This window comes from Chelmon rostratus, chromosome 15, assembly GCF_017976325.1.
Source record: "Chelmon rostratus isolate fCheRos1 chromosome 15, fCheRos1.pri, whole genome shotgun sequence".
Classification (NCBI taxonomy): Eukaryota; Metazoa; Chordata; class Actinopteri; order Chaetodontiformes; family Chaetodontidae; genus Chelmon; species Chelmon rostratus.
Genome location: NC_055672.1, coordinates 16,405,198 through 16,426,081, shown reverse-complemented (window position 1 = coordinate 16,426,081; position 20,884 = coordinate 16,405,198). Strand labels below are relative to the sequence as shown.

Below are 20,884 nucleotides of genomic sequence, written 5' to 3'. Positions count from 1 at the left end.
CCATATTTTCTTAATATTCACTCAGTAAGAATATCCAAAGTATTTATTTCCTCGTTAAGTCAAAGGGGTTTGACATGCTAAGGGTTCTTGTGTTCACAAACACATCCAACAATGGCTGGGTCCCCCTGACAGGTGAGCCAGGGTTCCTCTAGTGTGATAGCTGCCTTGTCCTTTATAACAAGCATTATCAGGTGTACGTTTAATAAGCCTTGAAGTCAAACTGGCATCCTCAGTTACGCACCCATAAATAATGGATGAATAGGGGAGCGCTGTTTATAGCTGTTTAGAAGTCAAATGTCAAATAAGAGTCTTGAAACCATCAATGTTTGTGAGGCCAACTGTCAACAGTGGCACATAAGCCAAGGTCAAAAATTCATAGTTGTACCTCCCGGTGCCAAATTATGACAGCTGAGACAACAGAGACAACAGAGCTGCAGAGTTTCCACAGATCCTATTACGATATGAATAATGGGGTTCAGTTTTTTGTTTTGGCAGGAGCTATCAATCAGCCATAGCTGCACGTGTTCACCCACTGATGCACCGTCTGTTACAAACACTGAATTATTGAGTGGCTCCAGCAGCTCACCTTTCCAGGCAAACAAATTCATTCATCTCGTCTTATGCTGCTCCGTTCTGCGCTGCGGGGTTGCCCAAAAAAAAAAAAAAAGAAAAGAAAGGGAGGCGGACTGAGACTGGCGTGAGGCCTTCTCACCTCAGGCCCGGCCAGGTGATGCACTCTAGGCGGGAGAAAAGGAAAGCAGAGGCGAGAAATGAGCTTGACGTCTACTGTTTTTACTGTCTTAACTGTTGAGTGAGGATGTAGCATCTCGTTGTCAGGAAGCTGTAGAGTTTGTGGAAACCACCTTCTGATCCTGCGGCTAAATGTGTCTTGAATAATGATTCAGTCTAAATCACCAAACCAATCCATCTGCATTGCATAATCTCAGCGACCACTTCCTGCTTCACCTTGTCTACCAACTTCAATGGCGGCATCATGACTCATCACACACTGTAATTAGATGACTCAGCGCATAAATCATCTCACTGTCACTACAGTTGTGAAAAGAGGGCTGGGGGTCCCGTCAGATGAAATGATAAGTCATGTCAGTGATGATACCGTATGTGGGACAAAATGAGCCAAAAACAGATGTTTTACGATGCTTTGAGGAAAAAACTAAATAAACTGCTCTCCCTCGGCTGCTTCCTCGGCTGTAGATGGGCTCATACTGCCACCTTCTGGATTAAAGCTCCTGATCTTGACAGATTACAACACTGTCATTGTCTGACCACATATTTGTTTGCATAATACAGCTTTCCCATATTGCAAGATTTTGGATTTCTTTTTACCAGTGCCATGCTAGAAAGCACTGTGTGCTCCTTGCTTGAAAAGTGCTATGCTACACTTTATTTTGCCTTTTATATTTAACATTATATTTAGTAATCTTGTCATGTTGTTCACTGTTGCTTGCTTTAAGTTACTTCTATGTACATATGTATGTATGTATGTTTGGGAGTAATTCACCAGCTTTTACAATGAGCGATGAACTCTTCTTATTTTTCTTTGTTTGGTTTTACCTTTGTCAGTTTTTCTTTAGTTGTATGTCTATTTCTACCTGTCTGGAAACTGCTCTGTGCATGACATTAAGAACAACATAAGAACCGGAGTCATATTCCTCTGTGTTTACACATACTTGGCCAGTTGTCATTGGGAATCCATAATGACTAAAAACAAAATGAGAAGAGTTAATTGCTTATTGTAGAAGCTGAAAGTTGTCGAAAATGAAAAGATAATATTGTTGTGATCTTTTTTTTTTTTACCTGGTGAATAAAAAACACATTTGTTATAGTAAGTCAGTTATTAGTATAGCACTTCTCAAAACCAGGGTTGACTTCATACCACAGAAAAACGACAACAAAAAGCGTAAACACTAAAAAACATTCTGGAAGAAGGAGAAGGAGACAAAGAAGAAGAAGACAAAGAAGAAGAAGAAGAAAAGGTGTGTGAAAGCAGCTTTCTCTCTATTAAAGGCCATATCTCCTGTCACAATATGAGACCATGTCACCATTATACTGATCTCCTTGTGTAATCTCTCACACATAGACACAGACACACACACACAGCTCTGTCCTTGTTTTCACTAGCGCTCTAGTCATAAAACAGCCAGCAGGGAGTGGCGTCTCTGGGGTGGAATTTCACTTCCTGTATCTCTCTCAGGTGAGTCACCTGGGTCATGTCGTCGACCGCTCAGGGTTTTGTCGACATCAGTCTCTTGTGAAAGTTTCGAAGCTGTGACGGATCCGATCTGGCTGGAGAGTTTTGCGCCAGTTTTGAAGCGTTTCTGGGTGCACAAAAGGAAGTCGGGAGCCATTTTCGGGATTTTGATTTGTGGCGAGACGCAAAGTGTTGTTTTGCCCATTGGCGGCCTGAACACACCTGGAAGAAGTTGACTTTTAAAACCAATACGCCGCATTTTTATTCTCTGCTGACTTTACTAACGTTATAGGTGATTTTGGTTTTATTTTGTTTCAGCCTAAATATTCACTGGATTTAAAAAAAATGAATTCACTCCTTAAAGGACAATTAGGGTCTGCGCTCCTGGTCCTGGTGTTGCTGCTGGACTCCATCTGCGGCCAGCTGACTGGAGAGGAATGCCTGGCCCAGTTTAAGAAAGGCCGGGACGATTTTATTCTCGATGCCGACGAGTCGGTGAAAGACGGAGCGACGTTCATCTCGTCGCCGAAACTGGACCGATACAAGGACTGCGTGAGCGCCTGCTGCAAAGAGCCGAAGTGCAATGTCGCCTTCATGGAGAGGGGGGCCGAGGAAGGCTTGGTCAACTCCTGCTTTCTCTTCGACTGCTTGTACAAAAAGAAATACGTGTGCCGCTTTGTCAGGAAGAAGGGCTACATGAATTACATCCTGGACTCCGTTTATGAGAGCTATCTTAGCGTGGATGCTCCCCCAAGTAAGACCGCAACTCTTCCAATGAATTTCTTAAGATGCGCATGTGCGTCTGTATGAAAGCGCTCCGTGCGGAGACGCATATCTCAGTGTGGGACCCTTTATCTGAACGATCACTGTTGTTAGTCATACTTTTGTTGTTCTGCTGTAGAACTGCATAATCAGATGTTGCAGATGAAGAGTTTACACCACAGAAAGGAAGATAATATTCATTATATCCTCCATTCTTCCCTTGGCTAACAGCTGGCAGGATAAATAACAGAAGTGTTAGTGTCCCTCCACAGGATCAGTTAAAGAAATCTTTTGGCTCATTTGCTCCGGAAAAGTGTTCCCAAGTAAATTATTTCAAAATCTTGCAGTGTTTTTGTGTTAAAGCTCAGTTTGTAATCAGGATATGTGAGGCTACACATTTAGGTCAGTCAGCATGTTCACACACGCCAGGCCTTAATGGTCCCTGTTCAGGTTTCGGTTTCTACCTCTGCCTCATCCGGGGTTCCAGCTGTACTGGATCTGTAGTATTTGCTCACCTGTGCATAGATGACCGTGGGGCATGTTTGCGCGTGATGTTCACTGATACCACGGTCTCTCTCCAGATGAATCCGACCGTCCACCGGTGGCCAATGGAGGCCAGGACCTGGTGGTCCAGCCTCAGGACACCGTGACACTGAACGGCATAGGGAGCAAAGATGACAAGGGGATCGTGTCCTACCAGTGGCAAATGCTCACCGTATATCCTTACGCTGTCACTGAGGTGAGTAAAGAGACTGTGATGCAAACCTGATCTCACCACAGGTCTTTCTGAGGCTCCAGTTTGGGGGGATCTAGAACAAAAAAAATCCTTTCCTCTGTAGTGTTATTTATTTGTGCTCATCACTTAATTGTAAACCAACTAGTCACATTCCTGGCTGATAAGAAAACACTGTCTTTCCATGCCTTGTAGAAAACCAACTTTGACGACCAGATCATCGTGTCCAATCTGACCTCTGGGGTGTACAAGTTCCAGCTGACCGTCACAGACACCATCGGCCAGTCAGACTCGACCAAAGTCACCGTCCTAGTCCTCACACCTGAGCAGTCTGAGCGTGAGTATCTACAGTGAAAGAAAAGCTGGCAGAAACCTCGGCATGACCTGAACATACTTGTTTATACGGGACATCGTCCTATAGGCCAAAACCTGCACAACATCAACGTCCCACTGCGAATCTGAGCGGATATCAGAATTGGCTGCTGCGGTTTCATTAGTTTCTCTGCAAACAGAGACTCATTGGGGTCACTTGACGTGAGAAATGGTTGAGTTTCAGTGGTAAACATGAGTCATGTGCTCACTGGATTTGTTGACATTTCTTTTGGCTTATTCAGAGTCACCTGCCTTGTGTTTGATGTTGGGACACAGGTACGAGACGATGATGCCCTTTGGTCCTTCTATCTGATCCATAAATCTTTCCCCTTGTTCACACCATAGATGTGTTGATTTTTTTTTGCACGTTTTAAGCTCAAAGTATTAATTTCCCAACATGTTGTCACTGGTGTGTTATTCCCAGTAAGAATTGTGAAGTTTTCTTGTTTGGGGGCATTTTTTCCCAGCAAGCTCAACCCATTGTTTGGCGTTTGTCACAAGCAGGAATCAGTGTTAGCTGTGATCACACCTGTCAAGGCATGCCCGCCTAATTCCTGTGGCCTGAATGATGAAACAGCATGAAGATGGCGAGATAGAAGCTCACGTCATTTGCAGATGAAACCAGATTCAGATTTTTTTAAGGGGGAAACTGAAATGTGGAACGCTGGTTTGTCAAATGTTATCCCTGGCATCACGCAACATATCAATCTCTGTTCTCTCGAAACACTACAGAGGAGCCGCGGCGACACTCCCGCTTCATGTTTGTGTTTGGAGTTTCTTTGGAAAAACGGAAGTGTGTAGAGCAGTTGGTTTTTACTGCTCCCCTGCCACCATCCCACTCTCTCCACCCCCGACTCGTCAAAACCTGTCGGTCTGGTTTCAGCTTGGGTTACACAAACAAGAAGACTTTGTGATCCTCTTTGCTAAAAGTGATTTGCTTTTATCGTTTTGAGGTGCTTTCTTCTGCTTATGGCTGTATTTGCGGGTTGTTCATTAAGAACAAGAAACACTTTTAACCGTTCCGTGGCACGGTTACTCATTAACAGTCAGTGTGATGAACAGTGTTAGGAATGTGCCTCTGTGGAATGGGCCTGGCAGGGACTCTAAATGTCACACCACAGTTATGAATGGATTGAATAAGAACTAAACCCACTGTGATTCAATGAAAGTGCAGCTTACAGTTCCTTATATAATTTTGCAGTCGGGGCCACATCTTCGTAATGTCTTGAAATAGCTGTGGGTGTACATGTGCTTTGGTGATGCTTAGAATGAGTTTCATCAACCACAACCAGACAACTTGGATTGTCTTATCCAACCTCTCTGTCTATAGGAACACACCAGCTCAGCCTCATGTGTAATTATGTGACTCTGAAAGTGGGAGTTGTGACAAAAGAAAATCCCACCACATGGTATCATAAGACAAAACTGGTTAGTCCCACAGGTTTCAAACAACAAGTGTTGCATTGTTAAGTGTCTCGTGAGGTCGTCTGGCACACATTAGATCACTGTTTTCCAGCCTTTGGAGTGGTGAATGTGTTGGGCACATAAGACAACTTTGATCATTTATAACTAGATTTTAGCATCAGTAAGCTTTAGTGTTGGCGCCATTTCTCACTTTCCTGCATGACATCATGGTGTGGGGAAGAAATTAAATCATTAACTCTCAAATTTAGACTTCTCACAGCGGTGGAGGCTCTTAAAGCTGAGTAGATTCTTGCCAGTGGGACAGTTATTTCCACTGTGATACTCATACTGGTGAGATTTGTATAATACTGATACAAAGTAACCACAGATTTTTCAGGGAGTTTAACCAAACGACTATTATTAATTGTGAATCAAAGCTAATCCTTTATTTTGTTTTCCCGTCAGACCACTGTATGGCTCCAAAGAAGATCGGGCCGTGTCGCGGCTCCTTTCCTCGCTGGCATTACAATGCTGCCTCCAAGAAGTGCGAGAAGTTCATATTTGGGGGCTGCAGGGAGAATCTCAACAACTATCTATCCATGGAAGAGTGCACCAGCGCCTGCTCTGGCTCAGCAGGTATCTGTGCTTTGTGCTTTTATTCATGAATTTTCTTCTGTGTGTGAATACGATATATGCTTATTTGTCTTATGTACAGTGTGTCACCACAGTGACATTAAATTTGAAGGTTGCATGTAAAATCTTTAGGAAGAATATAGGTGTAGGCTGTGTGAAGATTGCGTTGCTGTCTTCCACATTGTCTTTTTGATACTGTTACTGGGGCTTACGAATGTCAAAAATGTTCAAATCCTGCTCATGGTGGCTTTAATATCATCGATAGATATCTAACTCCTTTATTCAGTGAATTTCAGTGAAACACTAGCTGGAATAGCTGCAATAGCAACAATCAAAGGTTGAAGTGAAGGGAATAGTTTGACACTTTGCTTTCTTGTTTAGAGTTAGACGAAAACCGACCAATAATGAACACGGCCTATCTCATTTGTTTGTATAAAAACCCACATGTTTTGGTTATATGCATTATGTGCCTGACAACCTATTGACTGGTGATTGAATTTTAATTTCATTTTGTTGTTTCTCTTTCAGAAAATAGTGTTAAATCTGGTAGAGGTTTGCCAGTTCCCACACCTCAAGGTTGGTGAATTCTACTATTTTATAGTTTTGTCCTCAAATAGAATTTGCTCTACTCCGTTAAACAGTTATGTTTGGGGCGTCCTGGTAGCTCACCTGGTAGGACGTGCAGCCCATGTGACCAGGCTGCACCCCTATCACAGAGGCCTGGGCTCACGTCCAACCCAGAGCCAATTGCTGCATGCCTAGCGCCAAAAAATGTTTTGGTTCCGTTTTGGTCACTTAAGGGCACTGGAAATACCTTTTAATTAGGGACACGGGGCAACGTCCCGAGTCACTGGCTCCTACAGCTATTTCATAGCTGCAGGAGCCAGTGACTCGGGGCGTAGCCCCGAGTCACTTATTACTATCCCGCGCGTTTCTTCTTCTTCTTATTATTAGGGACACGGGGCACGCTCCGAGGCACTGGCTCCTGCAGCTCTGCTGCAGGAGCCAGTGACTCGGGGCGTAGCCCCGAGTCACTTATTACTATCCCGCGCGTTTCTTCTTCTTCTTCTTCTTATTAGGGACACGGGGCAACGTCCCGAGTCACTGGCTCCTACAGCTATGAAATAGCTGCAGGAGCCAGTGACTCGGGGCGTAGCCCCGAGTCACTTATTACTATCCCGCGCGTTTCTTCTTCTTCTTCTTATTATTATTTTTCATCTTCCTCCAAGTTTTCGTCCTCAAACTCGTCCCACAGCTTTGAGAAAACCCTCGCAAATTATATATCAAAACGTGCGTATTGTTCGGGATCGGTGTGCTATTACTTTTCTCAAATTTATCGCAGTTTTTCGCGTCGTAAGACGCGAAAAACTGCGATAAATTTCCCATAAGAAATGAATGGGATGGCCGAAAAAAACAAGATTGAAATTGGAGTTTTTCAAACATCTGTAGCTCAGGCATACATTCACCGAGAGACTTCATTTCAACTTTAAAATGTAGACCCAAGTCTGGTCTATTGGTGTGTTCATCCACATTTTGATTGGTCCTATAGTTTTTGATCAGTCACTGTTCAATGACAGTGATCGTTTGGCGGGAAATTTTGAGATTATAATGGGTGTGTATTGCGCGGAATGTTCGTGCTAGAGTGCGTGCTAGAGTGGCACAGAGTCTAAAAACGATCTGAAAATCTTCTCGTTTTCTCGTCGCTACGGCCACAAATTACACTCTACACGCATAATTTTGGGATCAGTTTGTAGACAAACTTGTCCTCTTTCGTGTGATGTCCTCGAAAAAGCCGAGAGACTTACTGAATTTAAATAGTGAGACGTTTTGTGCAGCCAGCGCCCTCCTGTTCTCCCATTAAGTCCCATGTTAAAATTCAGAGCTGTTTTGTGAGCAAAGCAGAAATGCCTCCTGTCTTTAGATCGCCATAAAACGAAAAGTTGTTGTGTCAGGAATAAAACGAGGAGATGGTCGGACTCAGGAAGTTCTCGGGAGTCCGATGATCTATAGTACACTCTGATACGAGGTACGGTTCTCTCACCAGAGGATTTAGTTCAGGAGGTTCGCCGAACCCAAATCTCACTGCATACAATACAAACTCCTGTTCTCTGAGTCGCAGAGTCTTTTTAAGTCGACCATTTTGTCATTTTTCTAAAGAATATCTGGACATAAAACACACGTACATCTGGCCCAGACTTGTCCGCATCTCACAGTGTAATCGGTTTTTTGATAGCAGCTACGGTTTTGACACAATCGCAAGTTGTTCGGAAGAAACCGACAGCGAAAAAGCCGCTTTTCAAGGGAAGAGTTTAACAGGTGCAACTGTCATTTACACACACACCGGTCAATAACCCACGCACACACATCTGCAGGACAACAAGCCTGAGAATGATTATCTTAACGAGCTCAGTCAAAACAAGGGCATTGTTTGAAAACAATCTCCATCCAACAAACAGTTAAACTCAGCTTCACCAAGCGCTTTGCCAAAAAGGTTGAGACAGTAGTCACACAAACACACACACAAGCAGGGCTAACCAACAGCTAAAAAGTGATTAAAAACAAGCACGTCAAAACTGAACAGGAACAGGTAAAAAGTGGGAGAGGTAGAGAGGTAATTATCAGCAGGTGGGGCAGAAGTTACACACGCACACAAACAAACACACACACACACACACATTCAGACACACATATACCAGACACATCTCCATGTAGGAGCTGGTTGGGCTGCTTGTGTAGTTCAAGCAGACACACACACACAAACAGACGAAGACACACACATACGCAGTCACACACAACGACAGATACATAAACACACACACACAGACAAATGCATAATGAAAACCCCATCCCCCCGCCCCCTTGTTAACGCCGTTAGCTCTGTTAGCACAGTTAGCTCTGTTAGCGCTAGCGCCGTTAGCTATATTCGCACCTTTAGCTGTTAGCTCAGTTAGTGTTAGCTCTGTTAGCTCCGTTAGCATTAGCTCCATTCATGTTTATTGATTCAGTTCATTAATTCATGTTAACAGAGACATGAAGCAGAGGAGAGAAGCAGACACAGACAGCTGAGGTGATCAACAGAGACAGACAAGGAGAAAGCCACAGAAACACAGCTGAGAGCAATTCATTAATCAGGGACTGACTACCTCTGATATCTGCCGTTTTCTCAATTTGCAGCCTTTTTCAATTGTCCGCTGCTTCGCCATAGTTTCTCCTAGAGACTTCATTCAAACTTTAAAACGTAGATAATTTTGTCGGCTCAAAATGACCCTCGGCACATTTTGATATCTCTTACGGTTTTCGAGCTATGACCATCGAAGGCCGACGTAAGACGCAAACAACTGCGATAAATTTCCCATAAGAAATGAATGGGGAAATTTCCTCAAATTTCAGCCTTTTTCAATTGTCCGCTGCTCGGCCATACTTTGTCCTAGAGACTTCATTCAAACTTTAAAACGTAGATAATTTTGTCGGCTCCAACACACCCCGTGTCCCTTTCAAAATTTCCCAGAGGGAATTTTCTAGTTATTATTATTATTTTTCATCTTCCTCCAAGTTTTCGTCCTCAAACTCACCCCGCAGCTTTGAGAAAACCCTCGCAAATTATATATCAAAATGTGCGTATTGTTCGGGATCGGTGTGCTATTACTTTTCTCAAATTTATCGCAGTTTTTCGCGTCGTAAGACGCGAAAAACTGCGATAAATTTCCCATAAGAAATGAATGGGACGGGCGAAAAAAACAAGATTGAAATTGGAGTTTTTCAAACATCTGTAGCTCAGGCATACATTCACCGAGAGACTTCATTTCAACTTTAAAATGTAGACCCAAGTCTGGTCTATTGGTGTGTTCATCCACATTTTGATTGGTCCTATAGTTTTTGATCAGTCACTGTTCAATGACAGTGATCGTTTGGCGGGAAATTTTGAGATTATAATGGGTGTGTATTGCGCGGAATGTTCGTGCTAGAGTGCGTGCTAGAGTGGCACAGAGTCTAAAAACGATCTGAAAATCTTCTCTTTTTCTCGTCGCTACGGCCACAAATTACACTCTACACGCATAATTTTGGGATCAGTTTGTAGACAAACTTGTCCTCTTTCGTGTGATGTCCTCGAAAAAGCCGAGAGACTTACTGAATTTAAATAGTGAGACGTTTTGTGCAGCCAGCGCCCTCCTGTTCTCCCATTAAGTCCCATGTTAAAATTCAGAGCTGTTTTGTGAGCAAAGCAGAAATGCCTCCTGTCTTTAGATCGCCATAAAACGAAAAGTTGTTGTGTCAGGAATAAAACGAGATGATGGTCGGACTCAGGAAGTTCTCGGGAGTCCGATGATCTATAGTACACTCTGATACGAGGTACGGTTCTCTCACCAGAGGATTTAGTTCAGGAGGTTCGCCGAACCCAAATCTCACTGCATACAATACAAACTCCTGTTCTCTGAGTGGCAGAGTCTTTTTAAGTCGACCATTTTGTCATTTTTCTAAAGAATATCTGGACATAAAACACACGTACATCTGGCCCAGACTTGTCCGCATCTCACAGTGTAATCGGTTTTTTGATAGCAGCTACGGTTTTGACACAATCGCAAGTTGTTCGGAAGAAACCGACAGCGAAAAAGCCGCTTTTCAGTTAACAGGTGCAACTGTCATTTACACACACACCGGTCAATAACCCACGCACACACATCTGCAGGACAACAAGCCTGAGAATGATTATCTTAACGAGCTCAGTCAAAACAAGGGCATTGTTTGAAAACAATCTCCATCCAACAAACAGTTAAACTCAGCTTCACCAAGCGCTTTGCCAAAAAGGTTGAGACAGTAGTCACACAAACACACACACAAAAAGGGCTAACCAACAGCTAAAAAGTGATTAAAAACAAGCACGTCAAAACTGAACAGGAACAGGTAAAAAGTGGGAGAGGTAGAGAGGTAATTATCAGCAGGTGGGGCAGAAGTTACACAGGCACACACGCACACACACACACACACACACATTCAGACACATATATACTATACACATCTCCATGTAGGAGCTGGTTGGGCTGCTTGTGTAGTTCAAGCAGACACACACACACAAACAGACGAAGACACACACATACACAGTCACACACAATGACAGATACATAAACACACACACACAGACAAATGCATAATGAAAACCCCATCCCCCCGCCCCCTTGTTAACACCGTAAGCTCTATTAGCTCTGTTAGCACAGTTAGCTCTGTTAGCGTTAGCGCCGTTAGCTCTATTCGCGCCGTTAGCTGTTCGCTCCGTTGGTGTTAGCTCCGTTAGTGTTAGCTCTGTTAGCTCTGTTAGCATTAACTCCATTCATGCTTATTGATTCAGTTCATTAATTCATGTTAACAGAGACATGAAGCAGAGGAGAGAAGCAGACACAGACAGCTGAGGTGATCAACAGAGACAGACAAGGAGAAAGCCACAGAAACAGACGAAGACACACACATACGCAGTCACACACAACGACAGATACATAAACACACACACACAGACAAATGCATAATGAAAACCCCATCCCCCCGCCCCCTTGTAAACGCCGCTAGCTCTATTAGCTCTGTTAGCACAGTTAGCTCTGGTTGCGCTAGCGCCGTTTGCTCTATTCGCACCGTTAGCTGTTCGCTCCATTAGTGTTAGCTCTGTTAGCTCCGTTAGCATTAGCTCCATTCATGTTTATTGATTCAGTTCATTAATTCATGTTAACAGAGACATAAAGCAGAGGAGAGAAGCAGACACAGACAGCTGAGGTGATCAACAGAGACAGACAAGGAGAAAGCCACAGAAACACAGCTGAGAGCAATTCATTAATCAGGGACTGACTGCCTCTGATATCTGCCGTTTTCTCACATTGCAGCCTTTTTCAATTGTCCGCTGCTTCGCCATAGTTTCTCCTAGAGACTTCATTCAAACTTTAAAACGTAGATAATTTTGTCGGCTCGAACGCACCCCGTGTCCCTTTCAAAATTTCCCAGGGGGAATTTTCTAGTTAGGGACACGGGGCAACGTCCCGAGTCACTGGCTCCTACAGCTATTTCATAGCTGCAGGAGCCAGTGACTCGGGGCGTAGCCCCGAGTCACTTATTACTATCCCGCGCGTTTCTTCTTCTTCTTCTTCTTATTATTATTATTTTTCATCTTCCTCCAAGTTTTCGTCCTCAAACTCGTCCCACAGCTTTGAGAAAACCCTCGCAAATTATATATCAAAACGTGCGTATTGTTCGGGATCGGTGTGCTATTACTTTTCTCAAATTTATCGCAGTTATCGAAAAACTGCGATAAATTTCCCATAAGAAATGAATGGGACGGGCGAAAAAAACAAGATTGAAATTGGAGTTTTTCAAACATCTGTAGCTCAGGCATACATTCACCGAGAGACTTCATTTCAACTTTAAAATGTAGACCCAAGTCTGGTCTATTGGTGTGTTCATCCACATTTTGATTGGTCCTATAGTTTTTGATCAATCACTGTTCAATGACAGTGATCGTTTGGCGGGAAATTTTGAGATTATAATGGGTGTGTATTGCGCGGAATGTTCGTGCTAGAGTGCGTGCTAGAGTGGCACAGAGTCTAAAAACGATCTGAAAATCTTCTCTTTTTCTCGTCGCTACGGCCACAAATTACACTCTACACGCATAATTTTGGGCTCATTTTGTAGACAAACTTGTCCTCTTTCGTGTGATGTCCTCGAAAAAGCCGAGAGACTTACTGAATTTAAATAGTGAGACGTTTTGTGCAGCCAGCGCCCTCCTGTTCTCCCATTAAGTCCCATGTTAAAATTCAGAGCTGTTTTGTGAGCAAAGCAGAAATGCCTCCTGTCTTTAGATCGCCATAAAACGAAAAGTTGTTGTGTCAGGAATAAAACGAGGAGATGGCCGGACTCAGGAAGTTCTCGGGAGTCCGATGATCTATAGTACACTCTGATACGAGGTACGGTTCTCTCACCAGAGGATTTAGTTCAGGAGGTTCGCCGAACCCAAATCTCACTGCATACAATACAAACTCCTGTTCTCTGAGTCGCAGAGTCTTTTTAAGTCGACCATTTTGTCATTTTTCTAAAGAATATCTGGACATAAAACACACGTACATCTGGCCCAGACTTGTCCGCATCTCACAGTGTAATCGGTTTTTTGATAGCAGCTACGGTTTTGACACAATCGCAAGTTGTTCGGAAGAAACCGACAGCGAAAAAGCCGCTTTTCAAGGGAGGAGTTTAACAGGTGCAACTGTCATTTACACACACACCGGTCAATAACCCACGCACACACATCTGCAGGACAACAAGCCTGAGAATGATTATCTTAACGAGCTCAGTCAAAACAAGGGCATTGTTTGAAAACAATCTCCGTCCAACAAACAGTTAAACTCAGCTTCACCAAGCGCTTTGCCAAAAAGGTTGAGAAAGTAGTCACACAAACACACACACAAGCAGGGCTAACCAACAGCTAAAAAGTGATTAAAAACAAGCACGTCAAAACTGAACAGGAACAGGTAAAAAGTGGGAGAGGTAGAGAGGTAATTATCAGCAGGTGGGGCAGAAGTTACACACGCACACAAACAAACACACACACACACACACATTCAGACACACATATACCAGACACATCTCCATGTAGGAGCAGGTTGGGCTGCTTGTGTAGTTCAAGCAGACACACACACACAAACAGACGAAGACACACACATACGCAGTCACACACAATGACAGATACATAAACACACACACACAGACAAATGCATAATGAAAACCCCATCCCCCCGCCCCCTTGTTAACGCCGTTATTAGCTCTGTTAGCACAGTTAGCTCTGTTAGCGTTAGCGCCGTTAGCTCTATTCGCACCGCTAGCTGTTAGCTCCGTTAGTGTTAGCTCTGTTAGCTCCGTCAGCATTAGCTCCATTCATGTTTATTGATTCAGTTCATTAATTCATGTTAACAGAGACATGAAGCAGAGGAGAGAAGCAGACACAGACAGCTGAGGTGATCAACAGAGACAGACAAGTAGAAAGCCACAGAAACAGACGAAGACACACACATACGCAGTCACACACAACGACAGATACATAAACACACACACACAGACAAATGCATAATGAAAACCCCATCCCCCCGCCCCCTTGTTAACGCTGTTAGCTCTATTAGCTCTGCTAGCACAGTTAGCTCTGTTAGCGCTACCGCCGTTAGCGATATTCGCACCGTTAGCTGTTAGCTCAGTTAGTGTTAGCTCTGTTAGCTCTGTTAGCATTAGCTCCATTCATGTTTATTGATTCAGTTCATTAATTCATCTTAACAGAGACATGAAGCAGAGGAGAGAAGCAGACACAGACAGCTGAGGTGATCAACAGAGACAGACAAGGAGAAAGCCACAGAAACACAGCTGGGAGCAATTCATTAATCAGGGACTGACTGCCTCTGATATCTGCAGTTTTCTCAAATTGCAGCCTTTTTCAATTGTCCGCTGCTTCGCCATAGTTTCTCCTAGAGACTTCATTCAAACTTTAAAACGTAGATAATTTTGTCGGCTCGAACGCACCCCGTGTCCCTTTCAAAATTTCCCAGGGGGAATTTTCTAGTTATTATTTTTCATCTTCCTCCAAGTTTTCGTCCTCAAACTCGTCCCACAGCTTTGAGAAAACCCTCGCAAATTATATATCAAAACGTGCGTATTGTTCGGGATCGGTGTGCTATTACTTTTCTCAAATTTATCGCAGTTTTTCGCGTCGTAAGACGCGAAAAACTGCGATAAATTTCCCATAAGAAATGAATGGGACGGGCGAAAAAAACAAGATTGAAATTGGAGTTTTTCAAACATCTGTAGCTCAGGCATACATTCACCGAGAGACTTCATTTCAACTTTAAAATGTAGACCCAAGTCTGGTCTATTGGTGTGTTCATCCACATTTTGATTGGTCCTATAGTTTTTGATCAGTCACTGTTCAATGACAGTGATCGTTTGGCGGGAAATTTTGAGATTATAATGGGTGTGTATTGCGCGGAATGTTCGTGCTAGAGTGCGTGCTAGAGTGGCACAGAGTCTAAAAACGATCTGAAAATCTTCTCTTTTTCTCGTCGCTACGGCCACAAATTACACTCTACACGCATAATTTTGGGCTCATTTTGTAGACAAACTTGTCCTCTTTCGTGTGATGTCCTCGAAAAAGCCGAGAGACTTACTGAATTTAAATAGTGAGACGTTTTGTGCAGCCAGCGCCCTCCTGTTCTCCCATTAAGTCCCATGTTAAAATTCAGAGCTGTTTTGTGAGCAAAGCAGAAATGCCTCCTGTCTTTAGATCGCCATAAAACGAAAAGTTGTTGTGTCAGGAATAAAACGAGATGATGGTCGGACTCAGGAAGTTCTCGGGAGTCCGATGATCTATAGTACACTCTGATACGAGGTACGGTTCTCTCACCAGAGGATTTAGTTCAGGAGGTTCGCCGAACCCAAATCTCACTGCATACAATACAAACTCCTGTTCTCTGAGTGGCAGAGTCTTTTTAAGTCGACCATTTTGTCATTTTTCTAAAGAATATCTGGACATAAAACACACGTACATCTGGCCCAGACTTGTCCGCATCTCACAGTGTAATCGGTTTTTTGATAGCAGCTACGGTTTTGACACAATCGCAAGTTGTTCGGAAGAAACCGACAGCGAAAAAGCCGCTTTTCAGTTAACAGGTGTAACTGTCATTTACACACACACCGGTCAATAACCCACGCACACACATCTGCAGGACAACAAGCCTGAGAATGATTATCTTAACGAGCTCAGTCAAAACAAGGGCATTGTTTGAAAACAATCTCCGTCCAACAAACAGTTAAACTCAGCTTCACCAAGCGCTTTGCCAAAAAGGTTGAGACAGTAGTCACACAAACGCACACACAAGCAGGGCTAACCAACAGCTAAAAAGTGATTAAAAACAAGCACGTCAAAACTGAACAGGAACAGGTAAAAAGTGGGAGAGGTAGAGAGGTAATTATCAGCAGGTGGGGCAGAAGTTACACACGCACACAAACAAACACACACACACACACACATTCAGACACACATATACCAGACACATCTCCATGTAGGAGCTGGTTGGGCTGCTTGTGTAGTTCAAGCAGACACACACACACAAACAGACGAAGACACACACATACGCAGTCACACACAATGACAGATACATAAACACACACACACAGACAAATGCTCTATTAGCTCTGTTAGCACAGTTAGCTCTGTTAGCGTTAGAGCTGTTAGCTGTATTCGCGCTGTTAGCTCCGTTAGTGTTAGCTCTGTTAGCTCCGTTAGCATTAGCTCCATTCATGTTTATTGATTCAGTTCATTAATTCATGTTAACAGAGACATGAAGCAGAGGAGAGAAGCAGACACAGACAGCTGAGGTGATCAACAGAGACAGACAAGGAGAAAGCCACAGAAACACAGCTGAGAGCAATTCATTAATCAGGGACTGACTACCTCTGATATCTGCCGTTTTCTCACATTGCAGCCTTTTTCAATTGTCCGCTGCTTCGCCATAGTTTCTCCTAGAGACTTCATTCAAACTTTAAAACGTAGATAATTTTGTCGGCTCAAAATGACCCTCGGCACATTTTGATATCTCTTACGGTTTTCGAGCTATGACCATCGAAGGCCGACGTAAGACGCAAACAACTGCGATAAATTTCCCATAAGAAATGAATGGGGAAATTTCCTCAAATTTCAGCCTTTTTCAATTGTCCGCTGCTCGGCCATACTTTGTCCTAGAGACTTCATTCAAACTTTAAAACGTAGATAATTTTGTCGGCTCGAACGCACCCCGTGTCCCTTTCAAAATTTCCCAGGGGGAATTTTCTAGTTTGATACTGTGTCAGTGTTGCTTGTTTTCATGTCAAGCAGCCACCGAGTAACATTAGCATTCATTACCCACCTGGTGAATGTAATTCCAATATTCACTCTCTCTTAGTTCTATTTTCTGGTCTCTACTGACGCCTCAGTCCTCAGAGGAGTGTATGGCTCTTTAGATGCTCCACTAATGTTCACCAGCTTTCCTCTGCGCTTGTGTGCCACAGGAGAAAAATGCGACGCTCCGTGCACCACGGGGCAATTCACCTGCGCGAACGGCTGCTGTTTGGACCCGGGCCTGGAGTGTGACTCAACCCCACAGTGCTCCGATGGCTCAGATGAGCAGAAATGCAAAGACTGTGAGCAACGACTATGCAAACTAGGCTTCATTTTCATACCGGCTCGTGGAATTATAATTGCAGCAATGAAATGACAGTAATGGAATTTCGTTGCTAACTTGAATTATGTTCTGTGTGCCTACTAGTGGACAAAGAGTTTAATATACTGCTGCAGATTCCAGTGGATGAACAAAAAGGTAATTTGAACTCTTTGACTTTTTTTGTTGTTGTTGTCTCGACATGATGATTTTTGTTGCTTAGAATTTGGTGTAGTTGTAAAACATACTGTTTCCATCTGTTAATACTCCCCCTGCTCATTTACTGTTTTGTTTTTGTTTTTTTTACAGTGCGCTGCACAGAGGTTCCAGACACCGGCAGCTGCAGGGACAGTCTCACCAAGTGGTACTACAGCCCCAACCAGGAGGACTGCTTCCGCTTCAACTACGGGGGCTGCCAAGGAAATGAGAACAGATTTGACACTCGCGAGTCCTGTGTGAACTTTTGCCGTGGGGTATCAGGTGGGTCCTTATTCATGTGAAGTGGGCATTTTCTGTACATTTACGTCAGTTAATTAGTTAATTAACACCCTGTTTGTACATCTAAAATATAAATGAAGATGCCAATTCCCCATCCTCATTCTCAAATCCATTTCCACTTGAATTCTTTTTAGTTTTTATTTGTATCGATGAGATGGTTTTGTTCGGGTCGGCGTTCTCTCTTCTCCAGCCGTCTAAGTGGCGCCACACTACAACAAAGTGTTGAAATGCCTGTAAACAGGGGAATTTCTTTTTTTTTTTTTAAGTGGTGCTGCTCCAAGCAGAAAATGCTCGGAGCAGCACCACTTAAATGTACATATGCAGTCAGAAATGGAACACCTAAACTGCTTTCATCAAGTCCATGTTGGGAAAGGAAAAGCAAAGGAGACGCTTGTAGTGAGAAACTCACAGAAAGTTAATACCAGACTCTGCAGCTTCTCTCAGATATCTGCTCTGTAGTCTGCTCCTCCTCATCGCTGTTTGAGGTGCAGTACTTGTGGCTTCATTAGCTGCAACTGGCAAACTGTCGGCAGCCCTGTTGCACGGTATAATCTCTGGTTCTGTGGTGCGGTTGCACATTTAAGAGACTTGAGGCTGCCTCCAAAGGCCAGTCAATCCCCATAGACTTCCATATTAAAAAGCCTAACTTTACAGCAGAAATAAACATGTTTGGGGGAGTCAGGCGCTATAAAGACATCCAGATCCACTATCGCTTCACAGTGGCTCATCAGAAACCTGTGGGCGACGTCATGCTTTATACTGTGTGTGTTCTGAACCATCTCTGGTGTGATGTTAAATCAGTGGAGTAAGCTTTGAAAAGGTGAAGTCAGTGTTGTGCAGGTTTAATTTCCCTTCATAGCAGAGTGCAGATTGATGTTTAATGAAGTCTTTTCATGTTTGGTACATGTCACAGACCATGCAAAAATCACATCTTTCTGTTTATTTCAGAAAAGGACGTGTTTGCAAGAAACGGGCAATATGAAGGCAGAGTGTCCGAAAGCAACACAGGTATATAACCATTTGTTTTTTTCAGTCTGGACGAAAAAAAAAGTTCAACCCTACCTAAGGAAAAACTACACAGCTTTAACTTAGTAATGTCAAAGCTTCATTCTCTTCCAGTGCACTTTTCCACTGAGTTAGCTTTTGATTTTGTGATCTGCTCTCTCGGCTTTGCAGCCATGTAGCGTGTTAACATTTCAAAATGTATTTTATTTCATTGAACAGGTGTTATTGCGATAGCTGTCCTCCTGGGTGTAGCTATCGTCATCCTGCTTGGCATCCTGGGGTACTGCTTCCTCAAGGGAAAGAAGAAGTCCTCACAACACCAACGTGTGCCCGTCAACACAGTCCCGGTCAACTTGGAGGACAGAGAGCGTCTGGTCTACAACAGCACCACCAAGCCCATATGACCCCTCAGCCCTCACCTTTGACCCCCGTCCTGGTGGCAAATGACAGAGCTGTGTCGTACCACTGAACAAACTCTGATTGATGAGAGCGGAATCAATGTCCGTTGGCTGCGTTTGAATGCTGGAGGGGGCTTTGTCTTTGCTCTGTCCTGATTTGGACGCATTTTGTAAGGGTGGTGTACGCAGAAGGCGGAGCGTCTTCAGTGATGAAATGTGATGTCTCATGATTTGACTTTTTGCTTGTTTTTAATGCAGTGCCTTGTTAAAATGAGTTGTTGGATATCAGTTTGTACTCAGGTTAAAAAGGGAAGGATATTCGCTGGAGCCGAGGTAGACGACCGCTGGCTATCCCGCGAGACCAGATTCATAAACGTGTTCTGCTTTGTTGGACTCACTCCCATTAACCGATCTGATGTTTGTCAGTGAACAGCTGTTATTGAAACAAAGCCAGTTTTAATGTCAGACTCCTAATTGTCAGTAGGTCCACATTGTTCTGTTACTTCAAAGGAAGAGTCAAGACTCCCTTGTGTTGTCTTAAGACTGAGCTCTGGGACGTTTCATTTATGGTTTGTAATGTTATGGTGATCCCTTAAACTTTCTGAAGTCCTGCCACGCCTGCTTCTTCACTCTGCTAGATTTGTTTTTATCTTGTTAATACTGCATTGTTACAGTGGATTACACATACATGCGTAGTGTTGTACATAATCTTAGAATTTTACACAAGAAGGTTATTTTGTCAGTGAATTTTCAAAAATATTTTATAACAAGCATAATGCATACTTTAAATAATGCTCATTCATACACTATAAAGCAGCCTTGTTGTTGAATATTCAACATTTTAAAGTTTGTACATATGACCTGATATAGGTTTCTGTAACTTTGGCAGTATCATGATGTTTATACTCAATAAAAATATTAAGAGGTGTTTGGGTGGTTTTTATGGTTTACTTACAAAAGATACCAGCTTGTTTTTATTGACTTAAGTGTGATTAACTACTCAGCTGTTAATCTTATGCACTTCTGTCCTGAATTATGAGACATATACCTTGTTTTTGCTGCTAACTGATAGCAGCCACAGCACATCAAATCCTCCACACCATTCTCGCAAATGCAATTTCAGCTCATGCCTGTTTTTGGAATTTAATTATTTAATGCAATTTCCTCATGTTGTCACGTAGATGATACATGTGACTTTTTTTCTTTTGTGTAACTTTTGTGTTTAAAGGTTGCTTATCTGCACACACTTTCATATAATCATAGACTGACGGTTGAAATAGTGCTTAGGCTAGTACTTCTAGCTATTATTCATTATGTTTGCATTCTTACATTCAAATGAAATGTGGTGCTTGTCTCCCATGCAGTTGTCATTAGAAAGATAATGCATCCTGTGGTTCCCATCAAAGCCCTCTTTCTGTTGCCATGGGGATCTTAGTGTTGTTTTCCCTGGCGTTGCACATACTGGTCTTTAATTTCTGTTTTCATGCCATGTATACTTTTCCAATTAAAATTCGTTAAAATTCAACATACAGATCGCAGACTGGCGAACTTTGAAGCTTGAGGTGGCACTTCTGCACGCACTGATCTTTCAGCCTCTGTTCAACTGTCAAACCACTGATGCTGTCACATTTGTGTGAGACAGAGATAAGCGCTGAACAAA

The 20,884-nt window shown here is 43.1% G+C and overlaps 1 protein-coding gene across 1 annotated transcript; it reads left to right on the top strand.

Annotated features, from left to right (window-relative positions):
* Nucleotides 1-2,206: 2,206 nt before the first annotated feature.
* On the top strand, nt 2,207-20,151 carry spint1a (serine peptidase inhibitor, Kunitz type 1 a). Its single transcript, XM_041953510.1, has 10 exons — nt 2,207-2,966; nt 3,556-3,713; nt 3,903-4,044; nt 5,949-6,119; nt 6,645-6,692; nt 17,175-17,306; nt 17,432-17,482; nt 17,633-17,803; nt 18,770-18,829; nt 19,046-20,151. The coding sequence occupies exons 1-10, from the start codon at nt 2,558-2,560 to the stop codon at nt 19,228-19,230; spliced, it is 1,527 nt and encodes a 508-aa protein (XP_041809444.1). The 5' UTR covers nt 2,207-2,557; the 3' UTR covers nt 19,231-20,151.
* Nucleotides 20,152-20,884: the final 733 nt, after the last annotated feature.